Source organism: Rhinoraja longicauda, chromosome 13, assembly GCF_053455715.1.
Source record: "Rhinoraja longicauda isolate Sanriku21f chromosome 13, sRhiLon1.1, whole genome shotgun sequence".
Lineage (NCBI taxonomy): Eukaryota > Metazoa > Chordata > Chondrichthyes > Rajiformes > Arhynchobatidae > Rhinoraja > Rhinoraja longicauda.
Window position 1 is genome coordinate 17,605,013 of NC_135965.1, and position 25,471 is coordinate 17,630,483.

Sequence of the window (25,471 nt, forward strand, 5' to 3'; positions counted from 1 at the left end):
GGGGGGAGGAGAGGGTCCTGCACCAATGCAGGAGAGGTTTGGACCCAATGAGTCCACTTGGTCTAGTCTCCTTTAAACTTTACCCACTTCACCTTAAGCTATGCCCTCTAGCCTTTGATATTTTCACTCTGGGAAGAAGAATCTGATTGTCTACCCAATCTATGCCTCTCATAATTTTATTTAGTCCTATCACTCAGCATCCAACATTTGAGAGAAAATAATCCAACCGCTTTTTCAATGAAGAATCCTTTTCAGTTCACCTTTCGCCCTACAGTTTCTTGCTTAAAAAATAGTCAGTCACAATTACTTGCTACTAAAACCAACAGAAGAAACCAACAATATTTGTATTTTGTTTGTCCTTGCAAGGGTTGACAGATCATTGAAATATCACCTCATTTACAGAATAAAGGCACAATGCTTTATTGTCCAACTTGTTTGATAATGACGGAGGACCAGTGAAAGGATATCAGTGAAACCAATAAGGACAGTCAGTCATGTTACACTTTATCCCTGCCAACAGTAAAGGTCATTGTGGTACAGGTAACAATGTTTAATTCTGCGGTTTAGAGATATGAAGCCTCCCTTCATCTCCTTTGGTTGCTGATTCAGTTTGGAGTATGGACATTTAGCAGCAGAAACCATTTTTCATGGGGAGCATCGTCAATGGCAATCTGTTTCACCATAGGACTACCACAGATACCTCCAGCCCAGATATCACCCTACACCCACACATGCACTCTCTTCAATATGGTTGGAGCCACAAGGAACTGCAGATGCTTGTTTACAAAAAAAAACACAATGCGCTTTAATATAAGAGTCTAAGAAGCCATGATGCTGGTTTACAGAAAAAGGCACAAAGTGCTGAAGTTACTCAGCCGGTCGGGCAACTTCTCTCCAGATGGCATGGATCGGCGACGAATGGCACAACAGGCTTGAGGGGTGGCGTGGCCAGCTCCCGTTTGCCGTGTTCTTGGATGGGTAGAACATACAACATAGAACAGTACAACACAGAACAGTACAACACAGGACCACAATGTCTATGCGTACGTGATGCCAGGATAAACTAATCCCCTCTGCCTGCACATGATCCATATCCCTCCATCCTCTGCATAGTCATGCGACTGTATACACCGATCAGCCAAAACATTATGACCTGATGAGCCAAAACATTATGACCACCTGCCTAATATGCTGTTGGTCCTCCATGTACAGCCCCATACGCAGCAGGGTACGATACACTGTGTATTGTGACACATTCTTCCCGTGACCACCATGAAAATTTTCTGTGACTTGTGCCACAGTAGACCTTCTGTCGGTTCGGACCAGACGGGATAGCCTTCGTTGCCCTCGCATATCAATGAGCCTTGGGCTCCCAACACCCTGTCGCCGGTTTGTGGTTTGTCTCTCCTCGGACCACTGTCGGTAGGTACTCACCACTGCTGACCGGGAGCACCCCACAAGCCTTGCCATTTCAGAGATGCTCTGACCCGGTCGTCTGGCCATAACAATTTGTCCCTTGTCAAAGTCGCTCAGGTCTTTACTCCTGCCAATTTCTTGGTTCTTGGTCCTCCAAAATACTCCAAATGGATTTGAAACTGGAGGTGGCGGAGTATGGACTTGAGCAAGAAGGGCTTCTTGGAGAGGAAGTGCTGCCTTAAATTTAGTTGCGTTCAGTTCTGCTGCATCCAACACATCAACTTCAAGAACTGACTGTTCACTTGCTGCCTAATATATCCCACCCCTTGACAGGTGCCATTGTAACAAGATAATCAATGTTATTCACTTCACCTGTCAGTGGTCATAATGTTTTGGCTGATCAGTGTATGAGCCCTTTAAATGTAAAATCATATATGCCTCCACTACCATCCCAGGTTCCAGGCACCCACCACCCTCTGTGTTAAAAAACATTGTGATATCATTGTCTATTGAAGGCTCCCAACCAGAAAGGTCACTGATCCACGTTTGCGGAGATGCTGCCTGACCTGCTAAATTACTCCACCGCTTTGTGTTTAGTATGCAAACATCGACCCCCAATCTCCTTTAAACTTTGCGCCTCTCACCTTCTAGTCTTCAAGAGACTATAAGGTCTAGTCTTGGATATTCTAGTCTTTGACCTTCTCGGCTTTGATATTTCCACCCTGGGGAAGAAGGTTTCCAACTGTCTAGCCTCTCGATGCCTCTCAGAATATTATATACTTCTATCATGTCTCCCCTCAACCTCGGCCGTTCCAGAGAAAATGATTCACATCTGTCCCACCTCTCCTTGCAGCCAATACTCCCTAATCTAGGCATCATTCTGGGAAAGGAGATACAAGGGTCCCCACCATCCGGGCAATGCCCTCTCCTCACTGCTACCACCAGGCTGTCTGTTTCCCTGCTGTGTTACTCTATGACAATCACTCTCACTTTACCTCTGGAATTCAGACCTTTGGTTCATGTTTGGACCAAGGTCCAGAGACAACTAGCCCTAGTGAAATCCAAGCTGGGAAATGGTGAGGGAAGGAACTGCAGATGCTGGTTTATACCGAAGATGCTGGAGTAACTCAGTGGGTCAGGCAGCATCTCTGGAGATGCGATGTTTCTGAGTTGCTGCCCGACCCATTGAGCTACTCCAGTATATTGTAGCTCCAGAGATGCTGCCTGACCCATTGAGTTACTGCAGCATCTTGTGTCTATCCTCTGGGAAATGGTGAGCGTGTTATTGGTGAGCAAGTGCATTTTAATAACATGCTCACCATTTCCCAGAGGATAGACACAAGATGCTGGAGTAACTCAGTGGGTCAGAGGAGACTAGGTGATAATTAGATCGACTGGATTCCTCCTGCTTTTTATGAAGGAGCGTACCCGAGCAATTGTCCACATAGTTGGGTTGTTGGCGTTGTAATGACTGGAGCAGTTCAGCTTGTTATAGCGAACAGATCTTCTGTCCAACAGTTAGGATGTTGACTGCCCCATGGTCTTTATTGTGTCCAACAGTTTCAGCAATGTATTGATATCACAGGGATATCACCCGTTCCTCCTCCCTCCTCTCCCCCTTCTCATCTCCCCCACACCACCTTTTCCCTCCGCCCTTACCTCCTCTTCCCCTTCCTCCCACCCCCTCCCTCTGCTCCTCTCCCCTTCTCTCCCCACCCTTCCCTCCCCACTATCCTCTGCCCCCCCATCCCCCTTCTCCCCCACCCTACCCTCACCCCCCCCCCATTGTTCTTCCTTCCCTCCACCCTCCCCCCCCCCCCTGCAATTTGTGTCTATCTTTGGTGTAAATCAGCATCTGCTGTTTCAGCCTACACACATTGTGTCTTGAACAGGAAGGAACTGCAAATGCTAGTTTTCACCGATCTCCCGGTTGCCAAACACTTTAACTCCCCTTCCCATATTGACCTTTCTGTCCCGGGCCTCCTGTACTGTCAGAGTGAGGCCAAATGCAAATTGGAGGAACAGCACCTCACATTTTGCTTGGGCAGCTAACAACCCAACGGTATGATATTGATTTCTCTAACTTCAAGTTTAGTCTTACATCCCCTCTCTTTGTCCTCCAGCACCATAGTTGTTGTACTGCTGAGTTTCAGTTTATATTACTCGTTATCACCTTCCCCACCGCCAACAATGGACAATTGTGGTCTCCACCTTTCCTTGATCATCGTTGCTGGCTTTGACCTGTCCTTTTGCATACCTTTTATTCATTTGTTCTAAGTACCTTCTCATATCTCTTGGTTCCCTCTCCCCTGATTCAGTCTGAAGAGGGGTCTCGACCCGAAACATCACCTATTCCTTTTCTCCAGCGATGCTGCCTGACCAACTGAGTTACTCCAGCACTTTGTGTCGAGCAGTTGGAACAGGAATCTGTGGCAAATGCACTATAAATCCCACAATCCCTTGTGTGCAAACAACCTGCTTCAGAGGCCTCTGTTCCCGGAATGTCTCAGCTCTGCCCATTCCCATGTCGGAGCTTTGCTTCGTTCTTCTTCAGAGATCACCACCCTGGTGAGGAGCGAGCCTGGGGTACGTTCACACATTCCCAGGGTGTGTTCAACGTTGCACAGCTCAGCTGGTGTACAGAGTCTGAACCCACAAACTCTTGTTTCTGTGACAAATTGACCCAAGGTACACCCCAGCCCACAACACTAACTCAAACCTACACACACGCTTTGGGCACATACACACACAAGCGCATTGGGCACACGTGCACACATTGGGCACACACACACACGGACGCACACACACGCGCATTGGGCACACACATTGGGCACACACATTGGGCACATACACACGTTGGGCACACATACACACACGAAGTGCGCACACACACACACACACTGGGCACACACATTGGGCACACATACACACGTTGGGCACACATACACACACGAAGTGCGCACACACACACACACACTGGGCACACATTCTCACATTGGGCACACATACACTCACGGAGTGCACACACGCATATTGGACACACACATTGGGCACACACAAGCGCACATTGGGCACACACATACATGGAGCACACACGCACACATAGAGCACACACACACGTACAGGTGTTGGCATTCATCGTCAAAAATCCGTACTACCCAGACTTTGACCCCTTCAAGCCGCTCCCCAACACGCCTCAAATCAGGGTTATGGAGTCGGAGTCGTGGAGTCGGACCAACGTTGGTGCTGCTGGAGTCGGAGTCGGTAAAAAGGTCCCGACTCCGACTCCGACCTCAACATAAATTTCAGAGACTACATAAATCGGGGAAAAAACCCACTTTTTAAACATACCGCACACTTTATTTCCACCCGAGAGAATGAGAAATCACATCAGCGCTGCCATCTGATGACAGAACGACGAGAAACAAAACGTAAACAAACGCCGTCACCAGCTGATTTCCCTCCACCTATTACTGAGTGAACATGTCCAGATAATTTCTGAATTCAAAAGGTAAATTTAGTCACTCATTTATGGGGAAATACATTATAAATGAATACAGATTATGAATTTTCATGATTTGCTGCAAAATAAATTGTCAGTGATGATCAATTCCTTCTCAACAGCAGTAAACCGTCAGATTATTGATTGGACACGTTAGAGGCAGGAAACATGTTCCCTATGTTGGGGGAGTCCAGAACCAGGGGCCGCAGTTTAAGAATAAGGGGTAGGCCATTTAGAACTGAGATGAGGAAAAACTTTTTCAGTCAGAGAGTTGTGAATCTGTGGAATTCTCTGCCTCAGAAGGCAGTGGAGGCCAATTCTCTGAATGCATTCAAGAGAGAGCTAGATAGAGCTCTTAAGGGTAGCGGAGTCAGGGGGTATGGGGAGAAGGCAGGAACGGGGTACTGGTTGAGAATGATCAGCCATGATCACATTGAATGGCGGTGCTGGCTCGAAGGGCCGAATGGCCTCCTCCTGCACCTATTGTCTATTGTCTATTGTCTAAACACTAGTCTTGGCAAAGCGTCAAAGAATTTGGTCATTTTCCATCAATACAAACCATCATTTCTACTTTCAGTGGGATGCTTGACACAATATTCTAGGCTAAAAGATTAGTAAGGGTTTGGGTAATGAAAGAAAAGAAAGGTTAGGGCTCATTTAGGTAAATGTATAGTAAACACCAGCTAACCTAAACTAACGGGAGGCTGCGTTCTCTAGACCCCCCCACCCTTTAACCTTTAACCTAAACTAACAGGGGGGGCTGCGTCCTCTTCACCCCATTAATCCCTTAAAGCAAGTTTCCTCAAATTATTTAATTATTACCAATGAATCGAGACTACCAAAGTGAGTTAGTAAAGCTGAGTAAAGTATGTCAGTGAAAGAGTTTAGAACTGGAAGGGTTAAGGAACGGCTCATGCAGGAAATATGTGGAAACAAGATAAAATGCTGTAAATTACTGAAATTGCATTTTAATGCATGACAAAAGAAACAGATTCAGATTGGGACTAAACAAAGATAAGACGCCCGGTTGCTAAGTCAAACCACTTTGAAAGACAAGTGTGATCCAGACAAGTGAAGAAAGCGAATGGTATGTTGGCATTCATAGCAAGAGGATTTGAGTTTAGGAGCAGGGAGGTTCTGCTGCAGTTGTACAGGGCCTTGGTGAGACCGCACCTGGAGTATTGTGTGCAGTTTTGGTCTCCTAACCTGAGGAAAGACGTTCTTGCCTTAGAGGGAGTACAGAGAAGGTTCACCAGATTAATCCCTGGGATGGCGGGACTTGCATATGAGGAAAGACTGGATAGACTGGGCTTGTACTCGCTGGAATTTAGAAGACTGAGGGGGGATCTTATAGAAACATATAAAATTCTTAAGGGGTTGGAGAGGCTAGATGCGGGAAGATTGTTCCCGATGTTGGGGGAGTCCAGAACCAGGGGTCACAGCTTAAGGATAAGGGGGAAGTCTTTTAGGACCGAGATGAGAAAACATTTCTTCACACAGAGAGTGGTGAGTCTGTGGAATTCTCTGCCACAGAAGGTAGTTGAGGCCAGTTCATTGGCTATATTTAAGAGGGAGTTAGATGTGGCCCTTTTTGCTAAAGGGATCAGGGGGTATGGAGAGAAGGCAGGTACAGGTTACTGAGCTGGATGATCAGCCATGATCATATTGAATGGCGGTGCAGGCTCGAAGGGCCGAATGGCCTACTCCTGCACCTATTTTCTATGTTTCTATGTTTCTAAGATCAGAACTGGTGCCAGGAAAGATGAGTGCTAGTGGAGGGATGTGCTGAGGAATGTGCTAAGGAATGTACTGACTGTGTGATTAACTGCCTGTGAAAAATCAGGTATAAATGTACTGTCTGTGCTCAATGCTATTGAGTGGGACCGTGAGGGGTCCCTGGCAGCTGGCCGTTGGCCTCACCTTGCTGCTCGTCGCTCACCCTGCCGCTCGCCTCGCCACTGGCCTGGCCTGGCCGCTCGCCTGGCCTGGCCTGGCCGCTCGCCTGGCCTGGCCTGGCCGCTCGCCTGGCCTGGCCTGGCCTGGCCACTGGCCTGGTCTCACCGAGTAGCGTGAGGCCCGTTGATGTTGAGAGGGGATGGGGTGGGTGAATGGGGGGGGGGGTGGTGCGGTGCGGGGGAGGGGGGCAGGGGGGGGGAGTGGGGGTCAGGGGGGTGGAGGCTGGGGGTGGGATGGGGAGTGGGAGGGGAGTGGAGGTGGGGGGAAAGGTGGGGAGGGCTGGGGGGAGTGGGGGTAGAGTAGGAGTGGGGGGGAGGGGGTTGGGGAAAGGGAGTGGGGTGGGGGAGAGGGTAGGGTGGGGGAGAGGTTAGTGCGGGGGAGTGCGGGTGGGGAGGGGCGGTGGGGGGGACATGGACCATTGTGATTTGCTGTCGAAGACCACTGGAGCAAGTATGTCTTCAATGAAATTAGTTTTGTGCAGTTTTAAATTAAACTCTTTCATCATAACTTAGTCATACATTTTATGACCATTGTTCTTTTATTCAATACCAAGAGAATTGGGATGTGTAAGGAAAAAGCAAAATAGAAAAAACAAAACAAGACATGCTTTTTCTTTGTGTTGTAAAAAGTATTTCTGTTCAATAACCTTTCTATAAAGGGTAGGGTACTGACATGGATAGAAAATTGATTGACAGACAGAAAGCAAAGAGTGGGGATAAATGGGTCCCTTTCGGAATGGCAGGCAGTGACCAGTGGGGTACCACAAGGTTCGGTGCTGGGACCCCAGCTATTTACGATATACATTAATGACTTAGATGAAGGGATTAAAAGTACCATTAGCAAATTTGCAGATGATACTAAGCTGGGGGGTAGTGTGAATTGTGAGGAAGATGCAATAAGGCTGCAGGGTGACTTGGACAGGTTGTGTGAGTGGGCGGATACATGGCAGATGCAGTTTAATGTAGATAAGTGTGAGGTTATTCACTTTGGAAGTAAGAATAGAAAGGTAGATTATTATCTTAATGGTGTCAAGTTAGGAAGAGGGGATGTTCAACGAGATCTGGGTGTCCTAGTGCATCAGTCACTGAAAGGAAGCATGCAGGTACAGCAGGCAGTTAAGAAAGCAAATGGAATGTTGGCCTTCATAACAAGAGGAGTTGAGTATAGGACAAAGAGGTCCTTCTACAGTTGTACCGGGCCCTGGTGAGACCGCACCTGGAGTACTGTGTGCAGTTTTGGTCTCCAAATTTGAGGAAGGATATTCTTGCTATTGAGGGCGTGCAGCGTAGGTTCACTAGGTTAATTCCCGGAATGGCGGGACTGTCGTATGTTGAAAGGCTGGAGCAATTAGGCTTGTATACACTGGAATTTAGAAGGATGAGGGGGGATCTTATTGAAACATATAAGATAATTAGGGGATTGGACACATTAGAGGCAGGAAACATGTTCCCAATGTTGGGGGAGTCCAGAACAAGAGGCCACAGTTTAAGAATAAGGGGTAGGCCATTTAGAACGGAGATGAGGAAGAACTTTTTCAGTCAGAGAGTGGTGAAGGTGTGGAATTCTCTGCCTCAGAAGGCAGTGGAGGCCAGTTCGTTGGATGCTTTCAAGAGAGAGCTGGATAGAGCTCTTAAGGATAGCGGAGTGAGGGGGTATGGGGAGAAGGCAGGAACGGGGTACTGATTGAGAGTGATCAGCCATGATCGCATTGAATGGCGGTGCTGGCTCGAAGGGCTGAATGGCCTACTTCTGCACCTATTGTCTATTGTCTATTGTATAAATAGCAGAATATATGCATGATAGCCCTGACATTGTACATGTAGTCCAAGAACTACAGACTGTTGGAAATAATAGTCGTTTTTCAACATGAATGTAGCGCAACACGCATTTTGGCATGCATACTTTTTTTTTGCTGAAAAGTTGCATTACGCGCCACGTTATGAATTTTGATGTAAAATTCTGAATTTTGGACATCAAAATTATGAATTCGTAAAATCAAATGTTGGGAGGTCTGCTGAAGGAGTTGTATTGTCAATGAAGAAAATCTACTACTCGAAACTCAGATCTTGTCAGCTGCTGTCTACATAGATCCAATGAACCGAATCTTGTTGAGCGAAGATCAAATTGCTAAAGCAGAAGAGGCCCTCTGTGATGTTGCAGGTCGTATAAATGGGCTACTACCTGAAAAGTCAGAAGAACCACAAAATGAAGATCATGGGAGTACCAAATCGTCATCCTCTTCAAATGATGAAGAGTCAGATTTTGCAAAATATTTAGATAAAACTGAACAGTCGAGAGAGCAAAGCGTTCCCGTTTAACCGTGTGAATGCGAGGGCAGCCTTTTGATGTTAAACTAATGGAACTTAAGCAAGATTTTCTTGGTGGTTTAAAAGAAATAGAGAAATACGATCGCTCATCTAAACTTACAGTACAAGAAGTAGAGCGGCACGGTAGCGCAGCGGTAGCGTTGCTGCTTTACAGCGAATGCAGCGCCGGAGACTCAGGTTCGATCCTGACTACGGGTGCTGCACTGTAAGGAGTTTGTACGTTCTCCCCGTGACCTGCGTGGGTTTTCTCCGAGATCTTCGGTTTCCTCCCACACTCCAAAGACGTACAGGTATGTAGGTTAATTGGCTGGGTAAATGTAAAAATTGTCCCTAGTGGGTGTAGGATAGTGTTAATGTACGGGGATCACTGGGCGGCACGGACTTGGAGGGCCGAAAAGGCCTGTTTCCGGCTGTATATATATGATATGATATGATAAGTCATCCCTGCTTATCCAGAAATAGTCAAATTTGCCGCTATGCCAGTAACAGCCAAGCCACCCACTCACGTCAGCGTGGAGAGGCTGTTCTCCGCACTGAAAATAATTAAATCAGATTTAAGGGCATCAATGAAAGAGGATCTGGCAGAAGCAATTCTGTTCCTAAGGACGTTATTAATAAATTTTATGTGTGTATTTTTGTAGCAAACTTAACTACCTATGCATTTAGTTTTAATTTCTACTAGACCAAGTGGACCCGTTGGGTCCTAATCTCCCCTGCGGGCCTCACCTGGGCCAACCCTTCCCCAGCTGACGACCCTGCGGGCGCGGCAACCCTCTCCAACTGACCAATCCCTTTGCCGGGCGGGGAGTGTCTCCCGGGGCGTGGGCGGGCGAGGGGGAACAGGGAAGGGGAGAGGGTGCCACTCACCTCGGCCCCGTGTCGCCAGTGCTGCAGCATTACCTAGGGGTCGGGGTTGGAGTCAGAGTCGGAGACACAAGAAATCATGGAGTCGGAGTCGGGTGTTTTGGGTATCGACTCCACAGCCCTGCCTCAAATAATACTGTTTGTATCATCAAATAATGAGCACTGTGCATGTACAGAAAAAACACACACAGTTGAACATTGACAATACAACTCACACACATTTACAGCTGCCTCATGCACACACAACTGTCTCTCACACACACAACTGCCTCTCACACACACAACTACCTCTCTCACACAACTACCTCTTCACACAACTACCTCTCACACAACTACATCTCTCACACACACAGCTACCTCTTGCACACACATTTACACAACTACCTCATGCACACAACTGCCTCCCTCACTCACACTCACAACTACTTCTTTCAAATACAGTTGTCATACTTACCTCTCACACACATTCACGCACAACTACCTCTCATGCACACACAACTACCTCCCACACTTCCTCTCACACAACCACCTCTCTCACACACAACTACCTCTCTCTCACAACGACCTCTCTCACGACTACCTCACACACAACCTCTCACTCACACACACACAGAGATCTATCTCTCTCACATATTCATACTCACACCTGCCTCTCATACAACCTTTCTTACACACACAACTACCTCTCTCTCTCACCTACACACACATATCTCTCATACACACATCTTCCTCTCAGACACTGCGACCTATCCAGCATTCAAGAGAGAGCTGGATAGAGCTCTTAAGGATAGCGGAGTCAGGGGGTATGGGGAGAAGGCAGGAACGGGGTACTGATTGAGAATGATCAGCCATGATCACATTGAATGGTGGTGCTGGCTCGAAGGGCCGAATGGCCTCCTCCTGCACCTATTGTCTATTGTCTATTCACACTCAGCTGTCTCGGACATTCTCTCTCTCTCCCCCTCCCTCCCCTCCCCCTCCCTCCCCCTCCCTTCCCCCTCCCTCTATCCCTATCCCACCCCCCTCCCTCCCCCTATCCCACACCCCCTCCCCTCCCCCTCTCCCTATCCCACACCCCCTCCCTCCCCCTCCCCTCCCCTCCCCTCCCCTTCCCTCCCCCTCCCTCCCCTCCCTCTCTCTCCCCCTCCCTCCCCTCCCTCTCCCCCTCCCTCCCCTCCCCCTCTCTCCCCCTCCCTCCCCTCCCTCTCCCCCTCCCTCCCTCCCCTCCTTCTCTCTCCCCCTCCCTCCCCTCCCTCTCTCCCCCTCCCTCCCTCCCTCTCTCCCCCTCCCTCCCTCCCTCTCTCCCCCTCCCTCCCCTCCCCCTCTCTCCCCCTTCCTCCCTTCCCCCTCCCTCCCCACTCCCCTTCCCCCTCCCCCCCCACTCCCCTTCCCCCTATCCCCCTCCCCCCCCTCCCCCTCCCCCCTCTCCCCCTCTCCCCCTCTCCCCCTCCCCCTCCCCCCTCCCCCTCTCTCCCCCTCCCTCCCCTCCCTCTCTCCCCCTCCCTCCCTCCCTCTCTCCCCCTCCCTCCCCTCCCTCTCTCCCCCTCCCTCCCCCTCCCTCTCTCCCCCTCCCTCCCTCCCCTCTCTCCCCTCCCCCTCTCTCCCCCTTCCTCCCTTCCCCCTCCCTTCCCCCTCCCTCCCCACTCCCCTTCCCCCTCCCCCCCCCACTCCCCTTCCCCCTCTCCCCTTCCCCCTCTCCCCCTCTCCCCCCTCCCCCCCTCCCCCCCTCCCCTCTGGGCTGCCCCCGGCGGCGAGACGTAACGTGACGTGCCGTGACGTGTGCCCGCCGCTGTATATAGCCGGAGTGAGCACTGGGGCTGCCCTACCAAGCGGACAGAGAGGACAACAGCGGGCAGTCGCGCCGCTGTCCCACCGCACTCGGCCCCGCCCCGCCGCTGCCGCTGCCGCTGCCGCCAACACCAACACCGCCCGCACCAGCCCCGCGCCAGCATGTCTCGGGGTGAGTGCTCGCTGCTCGGCCCCCCTGGCCCTGCTCTGCTCTGCCTGTGGCGGGGGAAGGGGAGCCTTTTGCATTCTTGTGCAGATAAATCTGTCTGCAATCCACCCTCCAGCGGCCGGTGGGCAGTTGCAGTCCGCGACAGCCCGGGTTGGGGTCTATGCTTCCTACGTGCAGTTTGCATTCTCGCCTTATCGCTCGCCCTGCTGCTATTTTCTTTTTATTTTCACTTTACTTTTAAAACCAAATTCTCTTTCCGCTCTCTCTTCTCTTCCGGTTGAAATTGACCTGGGTTGCACTGAAATAGCAGCAGCCCGACCTGGCCTGGCCTGGCCCACCCACCCACTGTGGGACCACTCCACTACACTGCACTGCACTACACTCGACTGCACGCCACTGCACTACACTCGACTGCACGCCACTGCACTGCACTACACTCCACTACATTGCATTACACTGCACTCCACTACACTGCACTACACTCCACTACATTGCATTACACTGCACTCCACTACACTGCACTACACTCCACTACATTGCATTACACTGCACTCCACTACACTGCACTGCACACTGCGCGCCCTCCCATCTCTTTCCAAGCCTACATTTAAGCCCGAGTTTGACTGGCTTGTGTTTATTTCCTTCATTTTGATCCCTCGGGTGATTTGTAAACATTGCACGGTTCGAAAAATGTTCCTGGATTTTATATATATATAGTCCTGTGTAACTAACTAACTCCCAGAACTCGCCTCTGCATAAACTTTCCCACTAACTTTGTCCAGCGAGTTACTTTAAACCATCCAAGTCCTGCCTATCTATGTTATCACAATTCCTCTCAAACGATGGATTTAAATATCAGTCCAAGTGTATCAGTCTTAGCAGCGTTTAAAAAATGTTTTGAGCAGACTATTTAAGAAATAACTCTGATTTTAAACTTTTTTTTTTAGCTCACCGATAATGTTCTGGGTTTTTCTTTGCACTGACTGGCTTACTAAAACATTCTTGCTCCGCTTGCGTTCATCGCCAGTAGCTGGCGCAGTTCCCTATTACAGGCACCACTAACTTTGATAATGAGTTCATTTTGGCATCAGTTGACTAGTGAAAGCAAACGTTTTATTTTGTTGAAGAAACAAGGGACTGCAGATGCTGGTTTACAAGCAAGAAAGACACAAAGTGCTGGAGTAACTCAGCAGGTCAGGCAGCATCTATGGAGAACATGGAGAGGTGACGGAAAGTCATAGAGTGATACAGCATGGAAACAGGCTCTTCCGCCCAACTTGCCCACACCAGCCAACATTGTTCCATTTACACTAGTCCCACCAGCCAGCGCTTGGCCCGTATCCCTCCTACACCTGTCCTATCCATGTACCTGTCTAAATGTTTCCTAAACGTTGTGATACTGGGAGCACTTTTTCAAAGTAGGAATCCCTTGAGGAGATTTTGAGTCGGGTCGTTTCAGAGTTGCCTCTGCAGAGTGATCACCCAATATGCATTTGGTTTTTCGAAAGTTTAAGAAATTATGTTGTGCAGTATACTTGATTGGGAGAGTGTTGCTTCACATGGACGGACAAGGGTGTGAGTTCCTCACTGTGGGTACCGGAGGTATCAATTGGATGACTCGTGCATCTTGTGCCCATAACAACCCTGTCCTTCCCCCTTGGTCCTGCCAATCCATCTCTTAGCCTTTCTGCCTCTTAAAGCGTACCTCGTTTTTCTGTCTAAGGAAGGGGTCCAACCTGAAACGTCACCCGTCCCTTTTCTCCAGAGATGCTGCCCGATCCGCAGAGTTACTCCAGCTTTTTGTGTCCATCTTCACTCTTTCCCAGTTGTGATGAAGAATCTTTTGCCTGAAATGTTCACTGTTTCTCTTTGCACAGATACTGCCAAATCTCCTGAGTTTTTCCTGCATTTTTTGTTTTTATTTCCAGCAACTTAGTTTGTGCTTTTGTGTAAAGTCATACAGCGTGGAAACAGGCCCTTTGGCCCAATTTGACCACGCCGACCGAAGTGATCATCCACAATAGTCCCACCCGCCTACGTTTGACCAATATCCCTCGAAACCTACCCAACCCATGTACCTGTCCATAAACACAAAAAGCTGGAGTAACTCATCGGGACAGGCAGCATCTCTGGAGAGAAGGAATGGGTGACATTTCGTGTCGAGACCCTTGGGGTCTCAACCTGAAATGTCACCCATCCAGTCTCTCCAGAGATGCTGCCTGTCCCGCTGTGTTACTCCAGCTTTTCATGTCTATTTTTGGTTTATACTAGCATCTGCAGTTCCTTCTTACACATGTACCTGTCCAAAAGTTTTTTAAACATTGTGATAGTCCCTACCTCAACTACCCCCTCCAGCAGTTGTTCCATATATCTGCTACCCTTTGTGCTCTTTTTTAATAAGAGCCCCCCAGGTTACTTTTAAATCTTTCCTCCCTCACCTTAAACTTGGGTCCTCTGGTTCTTGATTCCCTTGCTCTGGGTAAAAGACTCTGCAATTATACTATCTATTGATCTTATGTTGCATGCAACTCAGAACCCTCCTACATTCCTTAACAGGCTTGCCCTTTGTATCCCTGTAACCTCTTTCAATGTCTTGTCACGACACCTGCTCTCCAGATTAAGGCTGATCCCTTTCTGCATTCCTTTCCACTGGAGATGCATGTCTACAACCCTCACAGTTGCACTCTGAGTCTCTCTGTCTCTCTCCCTCCTTTCTCAATGGCCTGACCAAAACCATGATTTGTTGTGCATTTGATCATCCTTGACCTATTGCTAAATAGGGGGGGGGGCACAGCGGTAGAGTTGCTGCCTTACAGCACCAGATACCTGGGTTCAGTCCTGACTACGGAGTTTGTACATTTGTACAAACGTATGTTGTACGTTTGTTTCAGTCTGTACGGAGTTTGTACGTTTTCTCTGTGACTGCATGGGTTTTCTGATCAAACCCATGATTTGTTGTGCATTTGATCATCCTTAATCAATTGTTAACACCAGGTGGCACAGCAGTAGAGTTGCTGCCTTACAGCGCCAGAGACCTGGGTTGAATCCTGACTGCGGGTGCTGTCTGTGGGTTTTCTCCGGTTGCTCCGGTTTCCTCCCACACTACAAAAATGTACAGGTTTATAGGTTAATTGGCTTCTCTAAATTGTCCCTAGTGTGCATGTTAGTACTAGTGTACGGGATGATCGCTGGTCGACGCGGACCCGGTGGGTCGAAGGGCCTGTTTCCATGCTATATCTCTAAAAGTCTAAAGTGAATACCATGCCATTATGCTTGCTGTCCTGGTACAATTGCCCCTCTGTTTCTTAGAAACAATTACCTACCTGGTCACCTTTGAAGCTGTTTGTGACAGCTTGCTGTGCAGTAAATGGCTGAGGTGGTTTTTCCATTTTCTGCCTCAAATGTTAAAAGTGTTTAAGAACAGGGAGGTAATGCTGGAACTGTTTTACCACAAGTGCCTTGTGCAGTTTGGATTAGCAGATTGCAGGAGAGATGTGTTTGCAGCGAAGAGGTGACTGAAGAGATTTATGAGGCAGTTCCCTGGACCGTAAAATTGTAGCAATGAATAAAGATCGACTGAGTATATTCAATTTAGGAATCGAGATGACTGAGGCAGAAAACACTTGGGATTTAAAATTGTGAAAGGCCTAGAAGGTGTAGTAGATGTGAAGCATTTATTTTCCTTAGGAGGGAATGGGGGGGGGGGGGGGGGGGGGAGGAGGAGGCGGAGGAGGGGTCAAACACAAATGGACATAGATAGAAAATAATTGCTTGAAAGATTAGAGAGGAAGAGAGGAGGAAATAAATTATCTCGGAAGATGGAAGGAATGTAGAGGGTGGTAATACAAGCAGAATCTTCATCACTTTCAAGCAGAACAAGCAGGGAGAAAGCAGTCCACATCATGATTTTTCTGTAATGCAAAGATGCATCATCTGTACACGAGTCAAGAGAGGCACATTGGAAACAAAAATCGTAATGGTTTATTTACTCTTTTTCTCAAAAATTCCGCAAGAGTGAATTTTATTCCATATCTCAAATGTTTGTGTAGTGATTTGTGAATTCTGTAAAGGCAAATTTCCACGGGGGTTAGAGAGTAATGGAGCATGTTGGTTAGGGCGGCACAGTGTTGCAATGGTAGAGTTGCTGCCTCTCAGCGCCGGAGACCCAAGTTCGATCCTGACCACCTGAGGGGGCTTGTACGTTCTCCCGTGACTGCATGGGTTTTCTGACCAAACCCATAATTTGAAGTATAACATAGCAAAGAAGAGTGGGAAGCCAGAGGATTGGGACTCTTTTAAAGAGCAACAGAAGATAACTAAAAAGGCAATACGGGGAGAAAAGATGAGGCGCGAGGGTAAACTAGCCAATAATAGGAAAAGCTTTTTTAGGTATGTGAAGAGGAAAAAAATAGTCAAGGCAAATGTGGGTCCCTTGAAGACAGTAGCAGGAGAATTTATTATGGGGAACAAGGAAATGGCAGACGAGTTGAACCGGTACTTTGGATCTGTCTTCACTAAGGAAGAAACAAACAATCTCCCAGATGTTCTAGTGGGCAGAGATCCTAGGGTGACAGAGGAACTGGAGGAAATCCACATTAGGCAGGAAAAAGTTTTGGGTAGACTGATGGGATTCAAAGCTGATAAATCCCCAGGGCCTGATGGTCTGCATCCCAGGGTGCTTAAGGAGGTGGCTCTAGAAATTGTGGACGCATTAGTGATTATTTTCCAATGTTCTATAGATTCCGGGTCAGTTCCTGTGGATTGGAGGGTAGCTAATGTTATCCCACTTTTCAAGAAAGGAGGGAGAGAGAAAACGGGAAATTATAGACCAGTTAGTCTGACATCAGTGGTTGGGAAGATGCTGGAGTCAATTATAAAAGACGAAATTGCGGAGCATTTGGATCGCAGTAACAGGATTGTTCCGAGTCAGCATGGATTTACGAAGGGGAAATCGTGCTTGACTAATCTACTGGAATTTTTTGAGGGCGGCACGGTAGCGCAGCGGTAGAGTTGCTGCTTTACAGCGAATGCAGCGCCGGAGACTCAGGTTCGATCCTGACTACGGGTGCTGCACTGTAAGGAGTTTGTACGTTCTCCCCGTGACCTGCGTGGGTTTTCTCCGAGATCTTCGGTTTCCTCCCACACTCCAAAGACGTACAGGTATGTAGGTTAATTGGCTGGGTAAATGTAAAAATTGTCCCTAGTGGGTGTAGGATAGTGTTAATGTACGGGGATCACTGGGCGGCACGGACTTGGAGGGCCGAAAAGGCCTGTTTCCGGCTGTATATATATGATATGATATGATATATGATATGTAACTAGGAAAATTGACTTTCAGAAAGCCTTCGACAAGGTCCCACATAGGAGATTGGTGGGCAAAATTAGAGCACATGATATTGGAGGTAGGGTACTGACATGGATAGAAAGTTGGTTGACAGACAGAAAGCAAAGAGTGGGGATAAATGGGTCCCTTTCAGAATTGCAGGCAGTGACTAGTGGGGTACCGCAAGGCTCGGTGTTGGGACCGCAGCTATTTACAATATACATCAATGACTTGGATGAAGGGATTAAAAGTACCATTAGCAAATTTGCCGATGATACAAAGCTAGGTGGCAGTGTGAACTGTGAGGAAGATGCTATGAGGTTGCAGGGTGACTTGGACAGGTTGTGTGAGTGGGCGGATGCATGGCAGGTGCAGTTTAATGTAGATAAGTGTGAGATTATCCACTTTGGTGGTAAGAATAGGAAGGCAGATTATTATCTGAATGGTGTCAAGTTAGGAAAAGGGGATGTACAACGTGATCTGGGTGTCTTAGTGCATCAGTCACTGAAAGGAAGCATGCAGGTACAGCAGGCAGTGAAGAAAGCCAATGGAATGTTGGCCTTCATAACAAGAGGAGTTGAGTATAGGAGCAAAGAGGTCCTTCTGCAGTTGTACAGGGCCCTAGTGAGACCGCACCTGGAGTACTGTGTGCAGTTTTGGTCTCCAAATTTGAGGAAGGATATTCTTGCTATTGAGGGCGTGCAGCGTAGGTTTACTAGGTTAATTCCCGGAATGGCGGGACTGTCATATGTTGAAAGACTGGAGCGACTAGGTTTGTATGCACTGGAATTTAGAAGGATGAGAGGGGATCTTATCGAAACGTATAAAATTATTAAGGGGTTGGACTCGTTAGAGGCAGGAAACATGTTCCCAATGTTGGGGGAGTCCAGAACCAGGGGCCACAGTTTAAGAATAAGTGGTAGGCTATTTAGAACAGAGATGAGGAAAAACTTTTTTAGTCAGAGTTGTGAATCTGTGGAATTCTCTGCCTCAGAGGGCAGTGGAGGCCAATTCTCTGAATACATTCAAGAGAGAGCTAGATAGAGCTCTTAAGGATAGCGGAGTCAGGGGGTATGGGGAGAAGGCAGGAACGGGGTACTGATTGAGAATGATCAGCCATGATCACATTGAATGGCGGTGCTGGCTCGAATGGCCTTCTCCTGCACCTATTTTCTATTGTCTATTGTTGTGCATTTGATTATCCTTCACCTATTACTAATACTAGGGGTGGCACAGCGGTAGAGTTGCTGTCTTGCAGTGCCAGAAACCCGGGCTTGATCCTGATTACAAGTGCTGTCTGTCCAGAGTTTGTACGTTCTCCCTGTGACCGCGTGGGTTTTCTCCAGGTGCTCCGGTTTCCTCTCACACCCAAGGCATACAGGTTTGTAGGTTAATTGGCTTCTTTAAAAATTGTAAATTGTTCCGACTGTGTAGTGTAAGGGTGGTTGGCGCAGACTCAGTGGGCCTAAGTCATAGAGTGAAACAGCGTGGAAACCCTTCGGGCGAACTTGTCCACACTAGCAAACAATGTCCCAGCTACACTAGTCCCACTTGCCTGCGCTTGGTCCATATACCTCCAAACAGGTCCTATCCATGTACCTATCTAATTGTTTCTTAAACGATGGGATAGTCCCAGCCTCAACAGCCTCCTCTGGTAGCTTGTTCCGTACACCCACCATCCTTCGTGTGAAGATGTTTCGTATTCCTATTAAATCTTTCCCCCTTCACCTTGAACCTATGTCATCTGGTCCTTGATTCCCCTACTCTGGGCAAGAGACTCTGTGCATCTACCCGATCTGCACCCCTCGTGATTTTGTTTACCTCTATAACATCCCCCTCGTCCTCCTGCGTTCCATGGAATAGAGACCCATTGCACTCAACCTCTCCATAAAGCTCACACCCTCTAGTCCTGGCAACATTCTAGTAAGTCTTTTCTGAACCCTTTCAAGCTTGACAATATCTTTCCTATAAAATGATGCCCAGAACTGAACACAATATTCTAAATGTGGTATCACCAACATCTTGTACAACTGCAACATGACCTCCCAACTTCTATACTCAATACTCTGACTGATGAAGGCCAAAGTGCCCAAAACACTACCCAGAGGCCTACCATCTACTGTGTAGGTCCGGCCCATGTTCAAAGTCCCAAAATGCAACACCTCACACTTCTCTGTATTAAATTCCATCAACCATTCCTCCACCCATCTGGCCAATCAATCCAGATCCTGCTGCAATCCTTCACAACCATCCTCACTATTTGGAAAACCACTCACTTTTGTATCATCAGCAAACTTGCTAATCTTGCCCTGTATGTTCTCATCCAATCATTGATGTAGATAACAAACAGTAACAAGTCCAGCACCGAACCCTGAGGCACAGCACTAGTCACAGGCTTCCAGTCCGCGAAGCAACTTTCCACTATCCCCCTCTGCTTCCTTCAATTTGCTATCCATTCAGCTATCTCTCCTTGGATCGCATGCGATCTAACATTCCAGAGCAGCCTACCATGTGGAACCTTGTCAAATGCCTTACTGAAGTCCATGTACACAACATCTACAGCTCTGCCCTCATTGACCTTTTTGGTCACGTCTTCAAAAAAATCAATCGGATTTGTGAGACACGATCTCCCACGTACAAAACCATGCTGACTATCCCTAATCAGCCCTTGCCCATCCAAATGCCTGTATATCCTATCCCTTAAAATACTCTCCAGTAACTTACCAACAACAGATGTTAAGCTCACCGGCCTATAGTTCACAGCAATTTCCCTGCAGCCCTTCTTGAAAAAAGGCACAACATTTGCCACCCTCCAGTCTTCTGGCACCTCTCCTGTATTTAAGGACAACTCGTAAGTTCAACCAGGGCAACTTATTGTCTATTGTCTATAATCGAACTGTGGTCACTGATCCCAAAAAGCTCCTCCACAAACACTTCACTAACCTGCCCGTTCCAATTTCCCAATACTAGATCCAGCGTTGCCCTCTCATGTGTGGGGGCCTCCACATACTGCTTAAGAAAACTCTCCTGGACACTTTTGAGGAATTGCACCCCATTTGAACGCTTCACACTGATTTTCCCAGTCTCTATTGGGAAAGTTAAAATCCCCTACTACAACAACCTTATTTGACCTGCAGCTGTCTGTGATTTCCTGGCATCTAAGTGCCTAATTCCATTCTGCATGTCTAAGCTGAAGCTGTGCAACACAAGAACTAGGCTGGGGCTGGGGGGGGGGGGGGCGCCGAGATCGATGGGGGACCCAGCGGGTGCTGCCTGTTGCCACGTGCAGCTGCAGGCAGCACTTTAGTTTAGAGTTACAGCACCAAACGGGCCCATCAACCCACCGAGTCCGTGCCAACAAGCGATCCCCAACACGCTAACGCTATCCTACACACACACACACACGACAATTTACAATTTCACCAAGCCAATTAATCTCCAGGCCTGTACGCCTTTGGGAGATGGGACTGTCTGGTGAACATTTGTAACTTTGTCAGCACCAAATGTGGCAACACTTGTGTACTGTCACGGTGGCGCAGCGTAGAGTTACTGCCTTACAGCGCCGGAGACCCGGGTTCGATCCCGACTGCAGGTGCTGTCCGTACAGTGTTTGTACGTTCTCCTCGTGACCTGCACGGGTTTTCTCCGAGATCTTCGGTTTCCTCCCACACTCCAAAGGCGTGCAGGTTTGGATGTTAATTGATTTGGTAAATGTAAAAATTGTCCCTAGTCGGTGTAGGTTAGTGTTAGTATGCAGGGATCGCTGGTCGGCGCGGACCCGGTGGGCCGATAGGGCCTGTTTCGGCGCTGTATCTCTAATCTGTATCTCTAAACTACTGCTTTGGTGACTTTTTCTGCCTTACCGGGTTGTTTGCAAAGCAAAGCATCTCACTATGCCTAGATACATGTGACAATGATGTACCATGGAATCATTGCATCATTGTTGAAGCAACTGTTTGGGATGGGGTATTGTCAACTTTCTAAATCATCACATTTTTAGCTTTGGCTGTGTGTCAGTGAGTTGAGTGACAATTATCACCAATCATTTTGCGGGTAGATTGTGATTGTTGGCATGGGATTGTAATCAGAAGATCAGTGGAGTGTTTTGGGGAGCTGATTATCTCAGAATTCTAGATTTAGTGGTGGCATCAAATAACTGAATTGTCAATTGAGGTATCTTTCACTGGTTTAGCGGGACAGGCTGCATCTCTGGAGAGAAGAAATGGGTGACATTTGGGTTCAGACCCTTCACACTAGAGGAATCTGTTTAGAATTTGTTTGTAAAGTGTGATCATCTGTTTACTGACAAGATCGTGCAAAGCATTTTAAAGATATCTTTATAGGTGGTTGAAAACTACAAGGAAACTTGCTGTGGCTCTCCCAGAGTTGGATGAGGGTTTAAAGGACTCGTTAAAGAAACCATCTCAATTTGTTTTCTGCTTTTAGAGATGCAGTGTGGAAACATGCCCTTCGGCCCACTGAGTCCAAGCTGAACATTGAAGACCCATTTGCACTAGTGCTACGTTATCCCACTTTTGCATCCACTCCCTACACAGCAAGGGGTAATTTACAGATCCCCACGTCTTTGGAATGTGAGAGGAAACTGGAGCACCCAGAGGGAACCCGGCACAGTTTACAGTGCGTGCTCCACACAGGCAGCACCTGAGGTCAGGATCGAAGCAGGATTCCGTTGGCAGTAGGTTAACCTGCAATGCCACTCTGTGTTGATAACTTAAACTTGGTGTTGTCTTTACCCATATAACGTGCCACTCAGTCAGTACTTTGGATCTGTGTCGGGAGGAACTGCAGATACTAGTTTAAACCGAAGATTGACACAAAGTGCCGGAGTAACTCAGAGGGACAGGCAGCATCTCTGGAGAGAAGGAATGGGTCGAGACCCTTATTCAGACTGATCCATCAATGTGCTGTCTACGTCACTGTCTCAGACCCCCCCCCCCCCCCCCCGTTATAAACATTAAGCCAGGTCTGATGGACGGGCCACATGATTTACCTGCTTGACACCTCTCTCATGCCAAGTGGACAGAGAAAATGATTTGAGGATGTTCTCGATGCCTTCTTGAAAAACATATAACTTCCTTAGAAACCTCCTCGTTAGTGCTCAAATTAGAAGAGCATTCAACCAGCCATTGAGTCCTTCATGTTCCTGCTGGAGTAGGTAGAGCCATGGTGGAAACAAGCTAAAGGGTGCACGTGCGTAGGAAGGAACTGCAGATGCTGGTTTACACCGAAGAGAGATGCAAAATACTGGAGTAACTCGCCGGGTCAGACAGCATCTCCGGAGAGAAGGAATGGGTGATGTTTTGGGTCGAAACCCTTCTTCGGACTGAGAGTCAGGGGGGGAAGGAAACTAGAGGTATGAAAAGGTTCAGAACAAATCAGAGCCGGCACCGATGAGCAAGGAAAGGTGGAGCCCACAATGGTCCACTGTTGGCTGTGGAGGAGGAGATAACGAAGGGATATATGTCCACTACGACCCATCGTGCATCTCATTGACTTGTAGTCTTGGAGAAATACAGCAGTTGATTGGATTCAGGAGCCTATGTGGTATGTTAGTGTTGTTGTTAATACATGTGTCTCGTATCCAGAGGTGAATGTTGATCCAGAGCAGGGGCCTCCAAACTTTTCAGCATGAGGGCCACATTATATATTTGGCACATTTTTGCAGGCTGTAGGAAAAAATAAAGAAATGTCAGTTTTATAAATTTAATGAACTCAAAAAAGAACCTAAGTAAAACAAATGGAAGAAATTCAAATCATCTGGAGTACATGGCAGCCTCCGGCGTTCACTAGTAACACATGCAACAGGTGCGACTTACCTTGAAAAAACTGCCAAAATGGTCCATTTTTATGCTGTAAAAAAATGGGGAAGAAGATGAAGGATCCGGCGGAGGAAGAGGAACCGGGAGAAGGGCCTGCGGACGCAAGAAGCAGTGGGGAAGACGTCTGGCCAGAGAAGGGGAAACGCGGCCCGCTAGGGAAGCAGGAGAGCTAGGCCGAGAAGCAGAGGCCCGCTGACTGGCCGGCGGGGAGAAGAAGAAGAGGAGGAGAAGGAGAGGATGGGGTTGAGCGAGCTGGGAGAGGAGCAGTGGGAAGAACCCGAGCCGAGGGGCCTGGAGGGTCTACGGAGTGGAAGCAGCAATGTTTTACATTGGATGTCACGTTCATCCATTGCTCCACCATAGAGACTTCAGCATGCATTGTTTAGGCTGCATTGCATTATTGCAGGGGAGCCTGTAAGTCCTTAAAGCTACACGTGGTTAACTTGAAGCAAGGCGCGGGGGTGTAAATGGATATGTTGACTGGGCTATCACTGACAACGAGTGGTTTTAGATAATTTAACAAAAAACATGAATCAAATTTTAAACTGTGGCATAAGTAACACAAGTGCCTTTTTTTCCCCAAAAGAGAATTGAATTGATTTTTAAAATTATTACAAATGTTTACCTAAAGTGTGATAGTATTGAATTGCATGAAGAAATGAATATGATAGCAATAATGCATTTTCTCTTTTTTTTTTTTTTTTTGCTTTTTAAATGGGATTGAATTTTTTTGGTTACTTTCTGCCCCGACCAAGCTTGATCTGTTCCTGGAGGCATTCTCTTGCCTTGGAAAATGTGGATATAACTTTCATCTTAGTGGCGAATGTTGGTGAGATGTAACATTCTTGCTCTGGAATAGATTATGTAGAAACGTAGAATTGCAGATCCTGACTTACAAAAGAAGACACAGGGTGCTGGAGTACCTCAGTGGATCAGACAGTATCCACTCTGGAGAATGTGGACAGACGATGTTTGGGGTCGAGGCGCTTCTTCAGGCTGATTGTGTGGGGAAGGGGGTGGTGGAAAGATAGCTGGAAGAGAGGAGGGGCAGGACAAATCCGGGCAGATAAAAGGCTGACACAGGTGAGGAGGGTTATTTGTTAGGCAAATGGTTAGATAAAGGTCAGAGATGAAAAGACAGAAGGTGCGAGAAAAAAGGGCAGAAGTGTTGCAAATTGTGAAGCTAGAGGAAGGAATGCAAGTGGAATAGGTTGTACCAGTTTACTTCAAAATAAATTTCCTCCCACACTCCAAAGATGTGCAAGTTTGTAGGTTACTTGGCTTCTATAAATTGTAAATTGTCGTTAGTGTGTAGGATAGTGCTAGTGTATGGGGTGATTGCTGGTCGAAGTGGACTCGGTGGGCTAAAGGGCCTGTTTCCACTCTATGTCTAAAGTCAATACCCACAATCACCATCAGGGCCCCAGCTATCTTTGCTGTTGCTTCCCATGGCAACCTGGGCTAGATCTCATCCAACCCTGGGGATTTATCAGCCCTTGTGCGTTCCATGGTATCTAACACCACCTTCTTAATTGTGACCTGCCCCAGATTACTTGCACACTTCTGAATTTGCTATCTGCCTGGTCCTTCTCCTTGATGAATGCAGATAAGAAGTATTCATTCAAGACACTGCCTGGTTCCGCACTCAGATTACCCCTTTGCTTCCTAAGGACACCTTCCACTTTCTCTAGTTACCCTCTTGTTCTTGATATGAGCTAAATCTGTGGAATTCTTTACAACAGAAGGCTGTGGAGGCCAAGTCTATGGATATTTTTAAGGCAGAGATAGGAAGATTCTTGGTTAGTGCGGGGGTCAGGGGTTTTGGGGAGAATGGGGTGAAGAGGGAGAGATAGATCAGCCATGGTTGAATGGCAGAGTAGACTTGATGGGCTGAATGGCCTAATTCTGCTCTTATACCTTATGACCTTAAATGCTGAGTTGTCTCAATGCAGCCTAATGCATGGAAACGTTAACACCGGAAATCAAACCTGTTGCTACTTAAACAGTGAGTGTTGTTTTATTGGAAAAACATAATGTTGTGCTGCATCACGCAGTGTTTCAAGTTTAACGTTTCAAGCTTTGTATTTCCATTTGCTGGAACGCAATGATGAGGAAGGGATGCACCAGCTGTTAACGAACCTTGCAAGGACAATAGTTTAGTTTAGCGATACAGCGCAGAAACAGGCTCTTCAGCCCACTGAGTCCCCGTACACTAGCACTATCCTACACACTAGGGGCAATTTACAATTTTTACTGAAGACAATTGGACTATAAACCTCTATGTCT

At 47.6% G+C, this 25,471-nt stretch overlaps 1 protein-coding gene across 3 annotated transcripts in view; it reads left to right on the plus strand.

The window, feature by feature from the left end:
- The first annotated feature begins 11,835 nt into the window (after positions 1 to 11,835).
- The window catches only part of LOC144599484 (glycogenin-1-like), a 58,589-nt gene continuing 44,953 nt past the window's right edge, over positions 11,836 to 25,471 (plus strand). The window contains exon 1 of one of the 3 annotated variants that reach the window (XM_078410439.1): positions 11,836 to 12,025. In XM_078410439.1, the coding sequence (XP_078266565.1) occupies positions 12,016 to 12,025 (10 nt within the window). In that variant the 5' untranslated portion in view covers positions 11,836 to 12,015. Of the gene's footprint in view, positions 12,026 to 21,903; positions 22,013 to 25,471 lie in introns of those variants that run through there. The other 2 variants (XM_078410440.1, XM_078410442.1) reach the window with 2 other exon arrangements.